General features: G+C 36.0%; 1 protein-coding gene across 5 annotated transcripts; it reads right to left on the reverse strand.

The window, feature by feature from the left end:
* Positions 1-160: 160 nt before the first annotated feature.
* On the reverse strand, positions 161-15,212 carry LOC139994339 (excitatory amino acid transporter 1). Of its 5 annotated transcripts, none has more exons than XM_072016876.1 (9): positions 14,943-15,212; positions 8,692-9,134; positions 7,509-7,786; positions 4,070-4,470; positions 3,563-3,757; positions 3,260-3,443; positions 2,651-3,079; positions 2,436-2,570; positions 161-2,340 (listed from the first exon to the last, which is right to left on the reverse strand). In XM_072016876.1, the coding sequence occupies exons 3-9, from the start codon at positions 7,526-7,528 to the stop codon at positions 2,193-2,195; spliced, it is 1,512 nt and encodes a 503-aa protein (XP_071872977.1). In that variant the 5' UTR covers positions 7,529-7,786; positions 8,692-9,134; positions 14,943-15,212; the 3' UTR covers positions 161-2,192. The 5 variants fall into 5 exon arrangements, with proteins under 5 accessions (XP_071872977.1, XP_071872976.1, XP_071872979.1 ...); XM_072016875.1 differs by having other exon boundaries at positions 7,509-7,795; XM_072016878.1 differs by lacking the exon at positions 8,692-9,134.
* Between the last annotated feature and the right edge of the window lie 125 nt (positions 15,213-15,337).

The following is a 15,337-nucleotide window of genomic DNA, read 5'->3' on the forward strand; positions in this document are numbered from 1 at the left end:
ATTGAAATAAATAATTTTCAGTAATTATTTTAATGAATTATTTAACATCTTGAATTAACCCATGCAACGAAGGAGAAGAAATTCAAATATTAAGTATAAAAAATATACATATTTTCTTTTTTCGACGAGTTAAAACAACTGATATTTAAAAAATCCATCTAACTTTGTTTAGAAATAAGCAATAACTTTATTGTTACGTCAGTTTGTACATTTATTGTACAAATAAATATTATACAGTATATTTTTAAGCAACTATGGCAAATACTTAATTACGTACAGGTACATAAATTCTGCTAATAGAATTTGATTATAAGGTGTAACTGTATATCGATTCACGGGATTAATTACGATAATACGATTATTAGTTTTGAATCATACCTTAATATTAAACATGCATTGTGTAACTTGATTTCCTTCCTAAATAATGATACTGAAGAGCAATTAAATTTTTCCTGAATGTTTATTAAATCATGGTTATCCTTTTTCTTTATACACAATTTTTTTTTACGATTAAAAAGTTAGTACGTATCCACATTGATTAGGTCTTTAAAATAATTTACGAATTTATTTTATAATAAAATATCATGTTGACATTCTTATTTTAATTGTCATTAAAAAAAAATGGCGTTAAATATGCAAAAAGGAAAAAGAGTGTAATATAGTTAATCGTCCCGTTAATAGTCAATTAAATGATCCCCACATACGATATAATATTGTAAATAAATTACAAATATAAATTGACTATTCAGTTACATTCTCTACATGCACCAATGTAACTGCACAAAAGAGTACACGTGATAATACATCTTCGATTATTTTTCGTCAGATGATAATAAAATACGCTTTTTCACTTTCTAGTTAATAATTGAACACTTTTTTCGTCTAGTGCAGTGAGGTATATTGAATATCATAATATTCTTGTTACTGGATCTCTATAGATAGTATTGGTTTGAAACTAGTTTGAAACAACATCTCTTCTGCATCTTTCCGTAATCTTTTTACAGGCGTATAAATCTATAAGCAATTGAATTCAATTCGAAATATTTTATAGGTGTACCATTAAGAATTTAGAAATTGATAAAAAGATTATAGGTGGTAATGTAATAATGGAAGACAAAGATCGAAATGTAGGTGATAGCTTGATGCGATATAGCTATCGTTAATACAAACGGTGTGACTAAAATAATCATATATTACAATAGGATTTGATATATCTCAACTGTATTCGCACTATTTCTGTATTTCTTTGAAGTACCATCGAATTTTCTAAGTATACATATGTAAGAAAGTTATATTCATGAAAAGATGCAATTTGAAATGAAACGTTTGCATAACAACTTCGTTGATTCGCGAGAAGAGAATGATATATCGCCGTAAACGAGTTCAGAAGTAATAAGATAAAGAAGAACACTTTTAGAATAAATTAGAAAACACTTAGGCAGTAATATGTTCGTTATATCGTTAACTTTTATAACGCTTTTGCGTGATATCGGATAAATTCGTTTGAATAAATAAATGGTCTTCAGGAAATGAGGTCGTACAAATTTTAAAATATCGGAATATTTCGAAACTTAACAACACCGGGCTAGACAATTGTACTTTCTAACAGTTTAAAGCATATGGCACATGATGAATCGATTGAACAAATCACATTCCCAGCGTGTTTCCACGCTTCAACTTAGATAAAATCAGATGTAGATTCTTCGACTCCCTGTCGTTTCGTACCATTTCAATTAGACCTCGCAACTTAACATAAAATCAACGGAAAATATGACCATTAAAACATGATCAGATTATTTGATTATTTTTTGTACGCAAATCGAACGAATCTGGCAGCTGTACGGTTAAATATAAAAAAATATCGCTCTAATTCTTCTAACATTATCGTACAAGAATCATGGAAGTCTCTTCTTGAATAATGGAAGACTGATTTCTACGAACTTGCTACGAACAAAACGGATTATGGTATAGTAGTTACACAAGTGCTACTATGCGTTGTCGTTGCTTTCGAAGAATTATTGTGCTTACTGAACTTTGTCTTCGACCTGAAAAATTTTAAGTTCGGTGGGAGTGTGCAGCAATTTAACGAGCAAAGTGTTGAAAAAAGCGAACGCTCATCGTTTCTGCCAGAATTTTCAAATTTTCTCCATTAATACCAATTAATACCGATTAATACCGATACGATTTTCATCTCATATAGAGGTTGTGGTATGATGATCCGCCCCGTTTTGAGTCTGTGTATTGTGTGGCAACGAAGCTAGCTCGTTTCTGCTTAAATAATTCACAATTCCCGCTCCCAGGGAATCGCCCACCACGTTCACCGTCGTCCTGCAACGATCTCTGCAAATCCAACGATCAACGTTTCATATAAATCCAAATATCAGCTTAATGAGTAATATTATATTGGTGGGGAATGAGCAAAGGCGAGTGCTTACAACAACCAATCGACAGCGATAACTAGGAAAACATCGTCAGCCGGAAGTCGAACCGTATCCAGCACCATTACCATCGTCACCAGACCTGCCTGTGGGATACCAGCTGCTCCGATACTTGCAGCAGTTGCCGTAATACTAAAGAAATTTTTGTGTAAGTTTTAACGCTTCATAAAGAATGATAATATAAAGAAAACTTTGTTTTATATTTTAGTTACCTGACTGCTACCAGCTGCCCAAAGCTGAGACTAACTTGACGCACTTGCGCGATAAAAATCGCAGCCACGGCTTCGTACAGGGCTGTACCATCCATGTTAATGGTAGCACCAATCGGTAGGACGAATCTGGTAATTCGTGAATCGACGTTGTTTCGTTCTTCCAGACAATTGATAGCGATTGGAAGCGTGGCGGAGCTCGAGGATGTACCGAACGCAGTGACCAAAGCTTGGGCCATATTGGATATGTACCTGAACGGGTTCTTTTTTGTTATTACAAAGTATAGTAATGGAAGAACTATGAAACCGTGTATAAAGAGACCAATTAAGACAGTGAGGAAGTACATTCCTAGCTGAGCAACCACTTCGTCCAGCGACTGCATGTCGGTAATTTTCGAGGCTACCAGAAAGAAGACACCCACAGGCGACAACCTGCAGAATAAAATATTCCATTATTACGCGAAAGAATTATACAACTTATTTTCGTGATGTATAAATTCGTGATAACGTAGATAGAATTCGGGATGTTATTGTCTGGGACTGAATGGTACCGCGAGAAAGTCGGAGACCGGAATACCTTTAACAAGGTAGTTTCGTCAAATATGAATTTACCAAATCACCCAATGAGTAATCAACATCATGGCGCCGGATAAGGACTCGAAAAACATGAGCAGCGGTTTGCCCTGTTCTTGCATTTTTCCTAGTGTTATACCTAGCACCGTGGCAAAGACAACCAGGCCCATGATGTTCATTCCCGGCACGCTCTTTTGCACTAGTTCCCAATCATCCATGTTACCTATTTCAACAAACAATTTATTAAGATATTCATTCTAACTATTATAGTTTGCTAGATTTTTTTTAATAAAAGTAGACGATTTTTCTTTTTTCTTTTTCTTTTTTAGGGAAGATTTCAACCTGATGTACTGTTTGCCGGTTTCTGCATTTCCGTCCTATGTTGAGAGATACACGCTTCTACTAGATTCGGAGGAAACATATTCCGAATTAAGTCCATCAACGTATCGATGGTCGAAACGTTTTGAGATCGTTCTTTTGGTTTAATATCCGGATCATTTCCTACACCCGGTTGAATACTAATTACCAAAATGATACCTGAAAAGAAATCATACATTTTTTTAATACGCGTGAAACATTTTATATTACACCAGTACCATATTGTTATCGCGAAACTACGGATGCTTATATAAATTCTGTATCCTTTGCACCTACTATATCATCTTAATATCGTTTTCCTTTTTCTTTCTTTCTTTTTGTCATTACTCCGTCGATATACTACTATTCCTATAACATGTCACGACGTTGCTTCTCTACATTCTACGCGATACTCCGCCTGCTCTACTACTATTACTCTAGTATCTATAGTAAATAACTTTCGAATATCAGAAATCTCTTAGCCTTACTGACCTAATATAACGGCACTAACGGTGGTCACCATGTAATAAACTATAGCACGCATGCCAATCTTGCCGCTCAATGACAAATCGAGAGATCCAATGGCCGAGACTAAGCTAGATATAATCAGTGGTAGGATCAAGCTCTTTAACATCCTCAGAAACAGATCTCCTAAATAGTTGATGTACATGATCTCGCGGCGCGTCCATCCTTGACTCCGCACGTTCCTCAAGATAATACCAAGGATCACTCCTCCGAATACACCGACCACGGTTAAAATAGTCAGAGAATTGTGCCTGAAACATGATCGAATCTTCTCCTGTCTGGTCTTTGGCCTTTTGTTCGGCTCTTGGGGGTAATACGAAGTTCGTTCGGTGATCTTGCATTGTGTATCGGACCCTGACAATGGTGACCTGAAATAAACGTTCACGATTAAACGGCTTTTTTCATAACGTACTCACAATGGTTGTTATTCCGAAAACGGATGATTTGTTGGTACAAAGGGGTTAATTGAGATAAATAATCTCTTAACGGCGTTAACGGGTCTGATAACTTGGTTTGATTAGTTTTAATGACAACCGACTAAACGACGCGAGTATTAGAAGAAAGACAAAGAATTCCGTTACATTCTGGGAAAAGGTAACGTTATCTTCAAATAGTCATGACTCGTTTGCATATGTAACTTTTTCTGTATAATATTCATTTAGTTGTTTTTATGTAGTAGCTACTTTAGTAATTTCTTTGAATCATAAGTGTTTGTAGTTTTTCTGGCATGTTGTCTTACTTCTTTGCGTGATGCGTCATTCCCTATTTGCATATGCGTTGGCAACTTCAATGAATTTTATATATTCGATTTGTGAACGATCGAGAGGCATGCGTGACGCGAGTTAAGAATCTTAACACGATCGATTTCTAGGTGGAGTATACAGCTATCCTAAGCGATATTCTTAGAGGGCTCCTTCAGAAATGTTTTCAATAGTGTCTGCTTACCAAAGAAACTAAAAAATTACTCAAGTCAGTCGACTTGTTTAAGTCAAACCGTTTACGTTAGGTCATTCAAGTTACCTACACACAAAAATAAAAATTCTATTAAAATCGATAGCTTTTCTAATCTTCCATATTTGATCGTAAGTGGAAGACCTACTTAAGAGGCTCTATATTTTTATCAAATAGCATTTACGTAATGTGTACAAATAGTAGTAGACTTTTTATGGAGTAATATTTTAGTTGTGACAGCATGAAAGGTTGAAGGTCTTGAATGATTAATAAATAGCTCATTGATAAATATGCGTCCGAGTAACAGAAGTTTTAAATATAGCTATAATATATGTCGATATTATTACGTTGGTATCTGGTCATATAAATATTATTTATTTACTACCTATATGCATCAGCGTTTCAAACAACGTTATCGAATATGCATAGCGTGGCATAAATTTAAATTCAATTTACGAGCAACTTTGACGCCTTTTAGATCTGATTTTCAACATACGATAAACGTAATTTGCTAGCTATGATCAACAAAACGCCGAGTGTTGAAGCGACGCGTGCGGTGAGTGTGCAGGAAAGCAAGATGATTGGCAGTCATTTGTCCTAGCTTTATTATTGTTTCTCCGCACATATTTCACTGCGTCTTAATTCAACCATGCGCGAATAACATTTGACTCTAATCGAATTAAACCAGTCAATTCGTTTGACACGTAGAATTAGACGTTACTCGAATGCTTAATACTCTACAATAGTTCGACTAACTTTCAACGATTACCGAATAACAAGTGAAACTAATAACTCTTACTTTGACCTCAAGTATAGATACAACTCAATATAGATACAAAGATATTCGATCTTACAGTTTTTCAATACGAAATACAAATTTCCCTGTATGTATCCACGTTTCAAATTCGTCAAATTCATCGGTTTCAGATATCTGTCATCGTCGTTCAAGTTCCTCCTCGTGATGTAGAAAATCGCTCGTAAAACGACACGTATATAGAGATCTCGCGAGTTAAGAATCCATTCCTATCGAACGTTCCTCATTTTCAAACGAACCACGTTCCACGTTATACCGTGACACACGCGCTTTCAGTTTACGGTTACGAAGAGTAGTTCGGTTCGATCGAGATCTTCCTCGCATGTTTTACAAATTGAGAACAAAGTAAAAGGCGCCGATGCTTATCGTAACCTATCGTTTGAACCGAGGGTCAGTAGTCTTCGTTATGATTTGATTGAGTCTTTACGAGTGACCTCGTGTTAAGTACGCTTCGAGAGAGTTGCTGGCCACTCTTGAAAGTCTTGTTGTTCGCTAGTCGATGACCTTGTCGGGAGATACGTCGTTGCCCTTTCAGCCAGTTCTTCGACGTTCTAGTCCGATTACGTGTTACAAAATTCTCAAACGTCGATAATTTTCTGTTAAAGCCCGAAGAACGTTACTTCGTTTAGCCAATTTGTCAGAATCTTTAGCTTATATTCACGCGTATTTCGTAACAATAAAATGCTACCAGCTTAGATGACGATGCGATCTTCGTTTTCTTAGACCTTCCTTTTTCTTTTTACAAGCTTTCCTCCTCTCTTCTCTTGCGAATATATGGCAATTAAGCGATGCGTAGCGTTAAATTACATAAAGATTCGGTGAAATCCAAATTAATACGGAATTCCTTGAACTTTGACGTTTGAATGTTGCAAAAGATCGAATAAAATGTTGTTCGCCGACAAGGTCACGCTAACGTGGATCATTCCGACGAACTAGCATCGACGTTGGCCGGGATTAATCTTAACTGGTCCGACAATTATCAAATTGTACTTTCACGGTACGGCTTTTCGAGCGATCAGTTTCTGTGCTTTCTGATGTCACTTGGAATACTGCAAAAGGAAACGGTATGGCAAAAGTGAAAGGACTGTTTACTTTTCGTAGAAATTTCATAGGCTTAAAAGTAGACACCGGGTAAACCGCTGTTCAATTTCGCAATTGTATCCTTTTACGCGAATTCATTAGTCGAACCGGTGATGTAAGTGAATTACACGAACGAGAAACTTCATCTGTCTGTCAATGTCGCCTTAATGGGCACGCGTCTCGTACGATTTTAGCGCGAATCCACCGATCCAAACGATCTACAAGGTCTCCAAAAAGAATCGATAAAACTCACCGATGACGACAAAACTCGTCAAGGTATTTTATAGAGTTTCAAAGATGTTTCTGTTACCACAAGTCACCAACGCGCGATATCCAATTTCCAAAACTTGCATAATTATCACTGTCCAGTGATTGGATCCAAAAGCATTAGGTCCGTCTTCGAAATTAATCGCGTCCTAATTATTTGAATAAAATCCAAAGAAAACGAAACTGAATGTGATCTGTGATGAGAAAAATGAAATATAGCAAGATGGAAGAAAAGCAAAGACGAAGTTAGCGATAAGAGGCAGAGGAAAGGAAGAAAACCGAATGAATACGTACAGTTCAGTGGCGACTTCCATGATGCCCGTCTGGAGTGCTGGCCTACGTTTGCGTGGTGTTGGTATCCCGACGAAAGACGGTGGTCAACCGTTCGCATAGAGCGTCACTTCCGGTTAACCGGAAGCGGCTGCTGTGTGTGCGGCTCGCGCCCCGATGGGGAAGGGAAGGCGGCGTGGAACGAGCAGGAGAGGTCGAGAGGCTCAAAAGGGATCGACGATATCCGATCCGCTGATCCGTTGATCGCCGATGATGATGGTATTGGCCTCGGATTCTAACTTCTTGGATCGCTGTTGTCATCGTAGAGGGAGGAAAGAAAAAAAAGAAAGAAAGAGCAACCATTATACGTATAGATCTTTGTAGATCTTATTTACGGAAGAATGATCTCGAGGACGTACAGGTATAAACTACGTGATGGTATCAGAGTGGAATTATCGGAGGAAAAAGTCATGCAAAATACGTCTATGTACTTCTAAATATTAAAATATATGTTATTACATGTGCTCATAAAGGTTTTGCGAAAGATGCACTTGTACCACTTTCTCGCATTGTCGAACGTTGAGGTGATCCGGAAACTTCCTTCAGGAGTTGTCGAATCTTTTTACGTTGAATTGTTTCTATGCCTAAAGTTGACGTTTTCACGAGTGGGAGGTCTGGTTTCATGCGTGTTTTTCTCATATACTCTCAATCCTTATGTTACTACCAATGTTTTAACGATAGAAAGATACTAAGAGAATACGATACAAAGGACTCGAAGGATTCTAATTAACAGCCGAAAGCTACTCAAATGTTCTGAATGCAAGAACGATAAATCCATCGATCCGAAGTATTCCAATTAATATCTGGAATTCCCAAGATGTTTTTCATACAAATAGATATTGTATCGTACAGTGTACTTTAACTATCGCTTGCGATTATTCAACGAAATCTAATTACAAATACGAAGCGATCGCCGATCTGATGAATCGAAAAAGAACAGTAATTACATCCGGAAGTCTCCAAGCTTGTCATACTATTGGAGACGGTGAGCGTGGAAGTGGCAGATGTCGGAAGCGAGTGGTTCTTCGAAAGAGAGGAAGGTAAAGGTTGGCAGATACATTGTGCTCGTGGTGTAAACACTCAGGGAGAAAGTGAGTCGAGATTTTAATGAAAATGTACGTATATACGTGGTTAGGTGCTCGCGTACCGGGTGAACGTCGACGGGTACTCGTGCTCGACCAGGAGAGGATGTGTGCTGATAGAGCTCTCAATCTGTGCCACCTTGGGTGGTACGATTAGCTATGGTGATCCCCCTACGACGATCTCTTCCTGCCGTGCTGGCCTATCATCGTCAGATATATTACAAATACGTGCAACTACGACCCCATCGGGAGCACCGGGTCTATTGTTTGTCGCCTGCCCTGTCTATCTCTGTTTCTCTCCTCAAATCACCTTCCTCCGATCATGTACACCGATCCCTTCCTTCCGACTTCCACAATAAACCTCCTCTTCCTCCGACGTCTCTTCTCCTAGCGGGATTAAATCGATGACAACGATGATAACGACGATATTGATGACGGTGCTCGTGGATCTTCGATCGAAGAGCGAATCGCGACGTTTAGCTTCTTCGGAGATCGATGGTTTCTCGATCTGCGAAGCAAAGTTACTTCATTAGACTTATTAGTCTTCAACAGCTTGTCGTTTCCAACGTTCGAAAATTTCTCTGCTTTGCGTTTAAACTAATTCTATGCTCGCAACATTGACCCTTAATGGTTAATGGAATAATGTGTAGAAGGGATTCGTAAATTTGTAAAGTTCTACAGCTTCGAAACTCTTTCTTCGGTTCAAACACGATGGATAAAGGGAACGAACGAAAAGAAAAAATTGCAACTTCTTTTTCGTAGGCGGTCATTCGAAAGGAGGAAGGAAGTTGTAATACTTTCGGGCATTTCTGGCTGACAGGACGGGTCGAGATGGGTCAAGTTTATAATTAATTTCGTTCGAGTCGTGCGCTGAATTGAACGAAGAATGGCCACCCGTACGTTTCACGAGTCTCGTATCTCGCAGTCCTAAATCGTAAAATCCTTTCACGCGTAAGCAAAACGCGATAAGTAGGTCATTTTTGTCGTTTCGTGTCAAGAGGAAGAAAGCTTTAACGGATTGTTCGCGCGAAACAACACCTTTCGCTGTTATTCGGGCCATTAGAGTGTTTCTTCAGTTCGGACGGAATCTAGAAACAACGCGTGTTCCACCTAGATATACGTTACGATCTGTAGAAAATACGTTTCCAAATATCATATTTTTCTCCTTTTCTCGAGATTTATGGAGTTCCATCAAATTTTATAGACATACGTATAAATGATATTACGTTTGAACGAAACCTTGATTTATTCTTCTTTTGTTTCTTATTTCGAAATAATGGCGAACACATCGTGGCTTTTGTCGCGCCGATTTATGGAAACGATTACGTATTCGTCCATAAAGAACCACAATAAATTAAACAATTCTATGATCGCGCGAATGTATATTCGCGATTAGTCATCGACGCGTATTCATTACGTGATCATAACGCACGTTACGTGATCATAACTTTGCATAATTTGATACAAGGGATCTGACGAGTAAAGACCATTAATTATCCTGACTAATTGCGAGACCTGCTCGAATTTCAAGGTAAATTAACAACATTTTAAATGCAAATTCTCATCTTAGTTTATAGATTTGCACGCGATGTTTGTCTTCTGTTATTATAAAAAAGAAATTAAAAAATAAAAAACTGAGGAAAGTCAACGTGGTTCACGGACTCGTAAATTGGCCTTAACGTGGAACAGCTTCAAAGTGTTGCACGATAATGTTCATTCATTTATACTACATAAAATAGCCCCACAACCACGAATTACCGGCAATTTAATGAACTATTATAAAACCGGACCGTGACGCAATCAGCTGATGATTACAAGTAGCTATGGGATCGAAACGTAGGCGGAAACTTCGAATGTTCTTTTGTGAACGTTCCTTCGTTTTAAGTAAACGTGTACCCATCGTATTAGACCGTTTTTAGTTTATCGAGTTAGTGAACAGCAGCACGACATACGCCTATTTTACCGTTATATCGAGTAAAACGAGCAACGTATAAAAATGTTCGTTTGAGATTAAAGGATAGTAAAAGTGGCAATTAGAATGCACTGAGAGTCAAATTGGCTCTTCTATCTCTTGATAGGCAGTAACACAGTTTAATCGAATGGAGGATGCTTTTATCATTACTGTTAATAAGAAAGGTATTTTCATTACAGTAGAATTCCATTTATCCGAACTTACCGAACCGAGGGACAAACAATTTATACAATTGGAGTTCGATATAACAATAGGAGCTCGCGTATTTTACCCGCTGCCTATTATTTTTCGTTCACATAATAGGCGCTCGCGTGAATCCAACCAGTAAAAGTTCAGTTAATCGGGCATTAATTAAAATTTCGTTCCTATAAATGGACTTCTACCGTACTCTGTTAAATACGCACGGTGTATCATATTCATTGTAATGTTCAGCCAGGTGAATGGTTCACTTGTACCCGTACATTTGGCCGAACGAGAACGCGTTACCCTTTTCTCATTACGTGCAATTATATCGGTAAATTGTTCGTCCTGCACGATGCAAATGAAATTTCATTGCCCGCTTGAAAATATGGAGAAATTGAATAAACGATAGGAGAGAATTTAAATCATTTCCTTCCAATCTCGAGACATTGTAAATTTCTATTAAAAAATTGTAATTCCCACCGATGGAAGTTAAATTTCGTACGTTTAAAACTTCGCGGTGGCGATTTGCCATTTGGCGAATGCGCAATTAGTTCCCCACTTTAACTAATACACCATTTTTCTTTTTTTCACTAATTAACAGTTATTTAAAATAATTTTCAACGGCTATCAACTTTCATTTTCTCATAAACCTTGAATCAACCAATTAGCTACAATTGTAGAAACACTATAATTTTCAATTTTGCACGGCTATTATTAACAAACATTATCTTCTCATATAACGAATATTATACGAGATAAGTTTATCAATCAAGGTCTTCCGACAGTTCGAAATACATATATGTACGCAATAAGTTTTCATGATCTACGAAATGACTCCTGCGGATATTTTTCTAGAAACGACAACCTTGATCTCTACTGGATGACCTAGAGAAAGACCGTAAGAAACTGTATTTATCAACTCGAATAACAAACGGGTCTCTTCGTTATCGAACTATTCGTGTCAGTTGGCTAATAGTTCTAATTTCAAAATTGACAAAATGATCCAAAGAAAATAACGTATATTATCATCTTTTTATATAAATTTTTAAGACAATAATTGGAGTATTATTAAGCAATATCGTGCAAGTTTTTACACGCTCGTATTTCAATCCGAATTTCAACGATAAAACTGTATTGCGCGACAACTTACCTGATTCTCAAATAGTACGATATCAGTGTATTCATTAACAAAGTGTATAGATAATTTGTTATTCGAAAACGCAGTTTATGTTCTAACGCGATGAAAACGTAAACAATACTTTTACTACACTTTTTACATTACATTAAACGAATATATATATATATATATATATATATATAATGTATAGAAATATATATATATATATATTAAACGAATCAATATAATGTTCAACGCTATTAAGAAAGTTGATACTTTATCGAATCGCAATATCTTTTCTCTTATTCATCAGTTAATTCTTGTTTTTCAAACAGCTATAACAAATGTTTCAGTGTACTATTTAATAGACTTAGGATCAAGAAAGTTACGTAACTATAAACAGTATGGCGAAGCAAGACAGCAAAAAATAAGATGCGAGTAATAGAAGATGAAGTCAATTAGACGCGGAACCGCGACGAGCATAAGAAAAGAAAATGCATCTATTTTCGATAAACTAGCAATTATATTTAGTTGCGACTACATATTTATTTGCAATCAGCAGTTTCGTCTTTCGATGATAATACGATGGCCGCTACGTCAAATCGAACGTCATCGATGCCCATTTCTAGCTATTTTGAAATATACTATGTCGGTTTGGAGAATCGTATTTGTCACGTGGTTTCCTTTCTTAAGTTACGAGCGAAACGATCGAACAAGTTAAAGGCCGAACAAACCATAACCTCGTTTCTATTCACGGGTTTATATAAGGCATTGGTATCTCAATCTTTTCATAGAAAAAGGATGAAGTAAATTTAAAAGTGAAATTTCATTATTCATGACGATTTGTTTAGCGTTATATGTCTAGAAATTTATATTTTTTGTTTAGAAGGAAAAGAATTGTTTAGGATGTATAGAAGGAAGAAAAAGATTTAACTAATTTTAATATTTAGTTTTGCAAAAAATAGGAACGTGACTGAAACAATTCATTTGTCGAAAATATAGTACTTATAAGAAATAAAGCGATCTATAACGATTCTGATAAAAACTTCCAATGCACCATAACTCTACCGTGTATTAACATAATGGTAATGAAGTTTGTACGAGAAACATTTGTCTGCGCTCGATGATAAAATTAATGCACGATAGGAAAATCTCTGTTTGAATATGTGACAAATTTAAGCAGACGTATTCGACTCTTATCTTCACGGTCCTGTTAATGAATAAATATTTGTTGAAAACTATCATATTGAAAACAAACTGAAATCCCGATGTTCCATATGTTGGTTGTTATGTTCGTATTATACGATCAATGTATTTAATAGATAAGTATTATAAGATGCCCCACAGTTTATCAAGGTAACCAACAAGGCGTTATATTTCCTGTTTATTTTATATGTGCTTATATAATTTTGTATCGTCATATTGCGACATGTTTACGGATAATATAAGACTGATAAAATGACACAGTCTGCCATCGAGTATGATCTGTCATTCAATTATGTACATATATGTGTATGTGATATTTAGAAGTTTTAATCAATGGCGAGTATGCCATCTCTATAGTTTTGATCACAGTTTGTAATATCGATAATCTAACTGTGCTACGATTCTCGAATTGCTAATCTCGCTCTCGCTTCAATAAATGTCAACCATCTTAATGATTAAGAAAGAGCTAACATAAAATGAAAATGGGAAATCGAATTAAGATTAAAATGAAAAATCACTCGAGGAAGGTGACTGGTTGAATATAACAAGTTTACCTTTGAATCTCTATTTATGATGTCTTGCCATAGTGTAATCGATAGTTTCATACGTACACGTATTTCTATTTTCTAAAATGATAATAGACAAGTCAAGAACAATAAATTTCACTTCTATTACTTGAAACTTGTTTCAAACTTATCTGTTTGTTTAAAAAAAAATGATAAATGACTACGAAATATGCATCTCTTTTATGATAGATGCGAATATAATGGCCAAATGCTTGATATTACGCCTATGACTATACAGTTCTTCAAACGTATGCAATTAAATATAGATTATATTCTAAAAGAACATTGTACATACTAATGAAAAACGTAAGTACGAAAGTTTCGCATGTATTATATCTTTTTTGTATAACACATAATGCGCGCGGAAATTTTAATTTAAAATTAAAAACAGCGTTTTATTATACATCCAGCTTGTACAAGTCTAAGATACAAAATCATAAACAATGAAAAACAGACTTAAGTATCTTTTCATAATTATCTCTCGATTGATACTTTTACATTTTTATCACCGATACGTGTTAGGACTGTGTCGTATATTTCTTTCAAATTTTCATTTTTCTATCTCTGAACAGACAAAATATTAAATTCTTTAATGTCAATTATAACTCGTATACTGATACAATTGTGACAATTGTGACAAGTTATGCAGGACACACAGTGGACCCCATTTATATTTAAGCAATTTTTAAAACACAATAACTTTTTTAAAATTGAACTAGGCGATTTGAATTTTTCGACGAGTTAGAGAGGTTATCCGGATGACGTATAAACAAAATTTTAAAAAAATTGCAATTAATCGGAATCACGAAGAAATAAGTAAAGGCCACTCTTGGAACATTTTTATCTCAATTTGTAAAGAAAATTTAAAGGACACGTTTCAAAGATATATACCAGTTGTATACAAGCTGAAATTGACAAAAAAATGATGAAAATCACAGTTTTTCACGATTTTCAGTCTAAAATCTAAAGATTCGTACATCTCTCGACACCTGCCGCTTATTTTCGCATCAACCGACTTCGATAAAATTTTCAGCATGTATATAACTGACACAAATCCTCGAAACGTGTTGCTTAAATTTTCATTACAGGCTTAGGAAAAACTAATTGCAATTTTTTTTTTAATTTTGTTTAGTCATCTACTAAACTAATCTTTCTAACGTGTAAAAAGAACTCGTCGTTTGGTTCGATTTAAAAAAAGTTATTCTGTTTTGAAGAGCGTACGAATATTAATAGAAACTACCGCATAATTAAAGTAGAAATGAAATTTCCTACCTGTAACAATTATGCGTCGATGATTTTTGTCTATTTCTGTATTTGGAACAAAACACTACTCGTGCACATTAAATACGGACTGATTTCGTTTGTGACAAAACGCGTTTACGAAAACGATTATTTTCTGGAAAAATTGTAACAGGTTCGTTTCGGCTCAGATGATAGAAAGAACAAAAGGCATGTGCAAACACGACGCTCCACTAGTTATACCGCGATTTCATGTACCTATACTCTGTGATGACAGTCGCGGGACTGTGCTACAACTAGAAGCATCTAATTCGAGCGAAATGTTCGAAAAGCGCGCGGGTGGTGGGGAAATTAGAAAGAAGGGAGAAAGAAACCAGTTCTATGGGCCGCTTGACGTGATTGGTGCTCGAGTAACTTTCAGTTACTGG

This window comes from Bombus fervidus, chromosome 14 (assembly GCF_041682495.2).
Source record: "Bombus fervidus isolate BK054 chromosome 14, iyBomFerv1, whole genome shotgun sequence".
Taxonomy (NCBI): domain Eukaryota; kingdom Metazoa; phylum Arthropoda; class Insecta; order Hymenoptera; family Apidae; genus Bombus; species Bombus fervidus.

Bases quoted from the DNA above. Each gene is read 5' to 3' on its own strand.
- LOC139994339 (XM_072016878.1), bottom strand. From the start codon at position 7,528: ATGGAAGTCGCCACTGAACT. The intron at 3,444-3,562 runs GTTGAAATCTTC...TTGTTGAAATAG, and splicing joins ACCGGCAAACAGTACATCAG to GTAACATGGATGATTGGGAA. The intron at 2,571-2,650 runs GTAACTAAAATA...AAATTTCTTTAG, and splicing joins GGGCAGCTGGTAGCAGTCAG to TATTACGGCAACTGCTGCAA.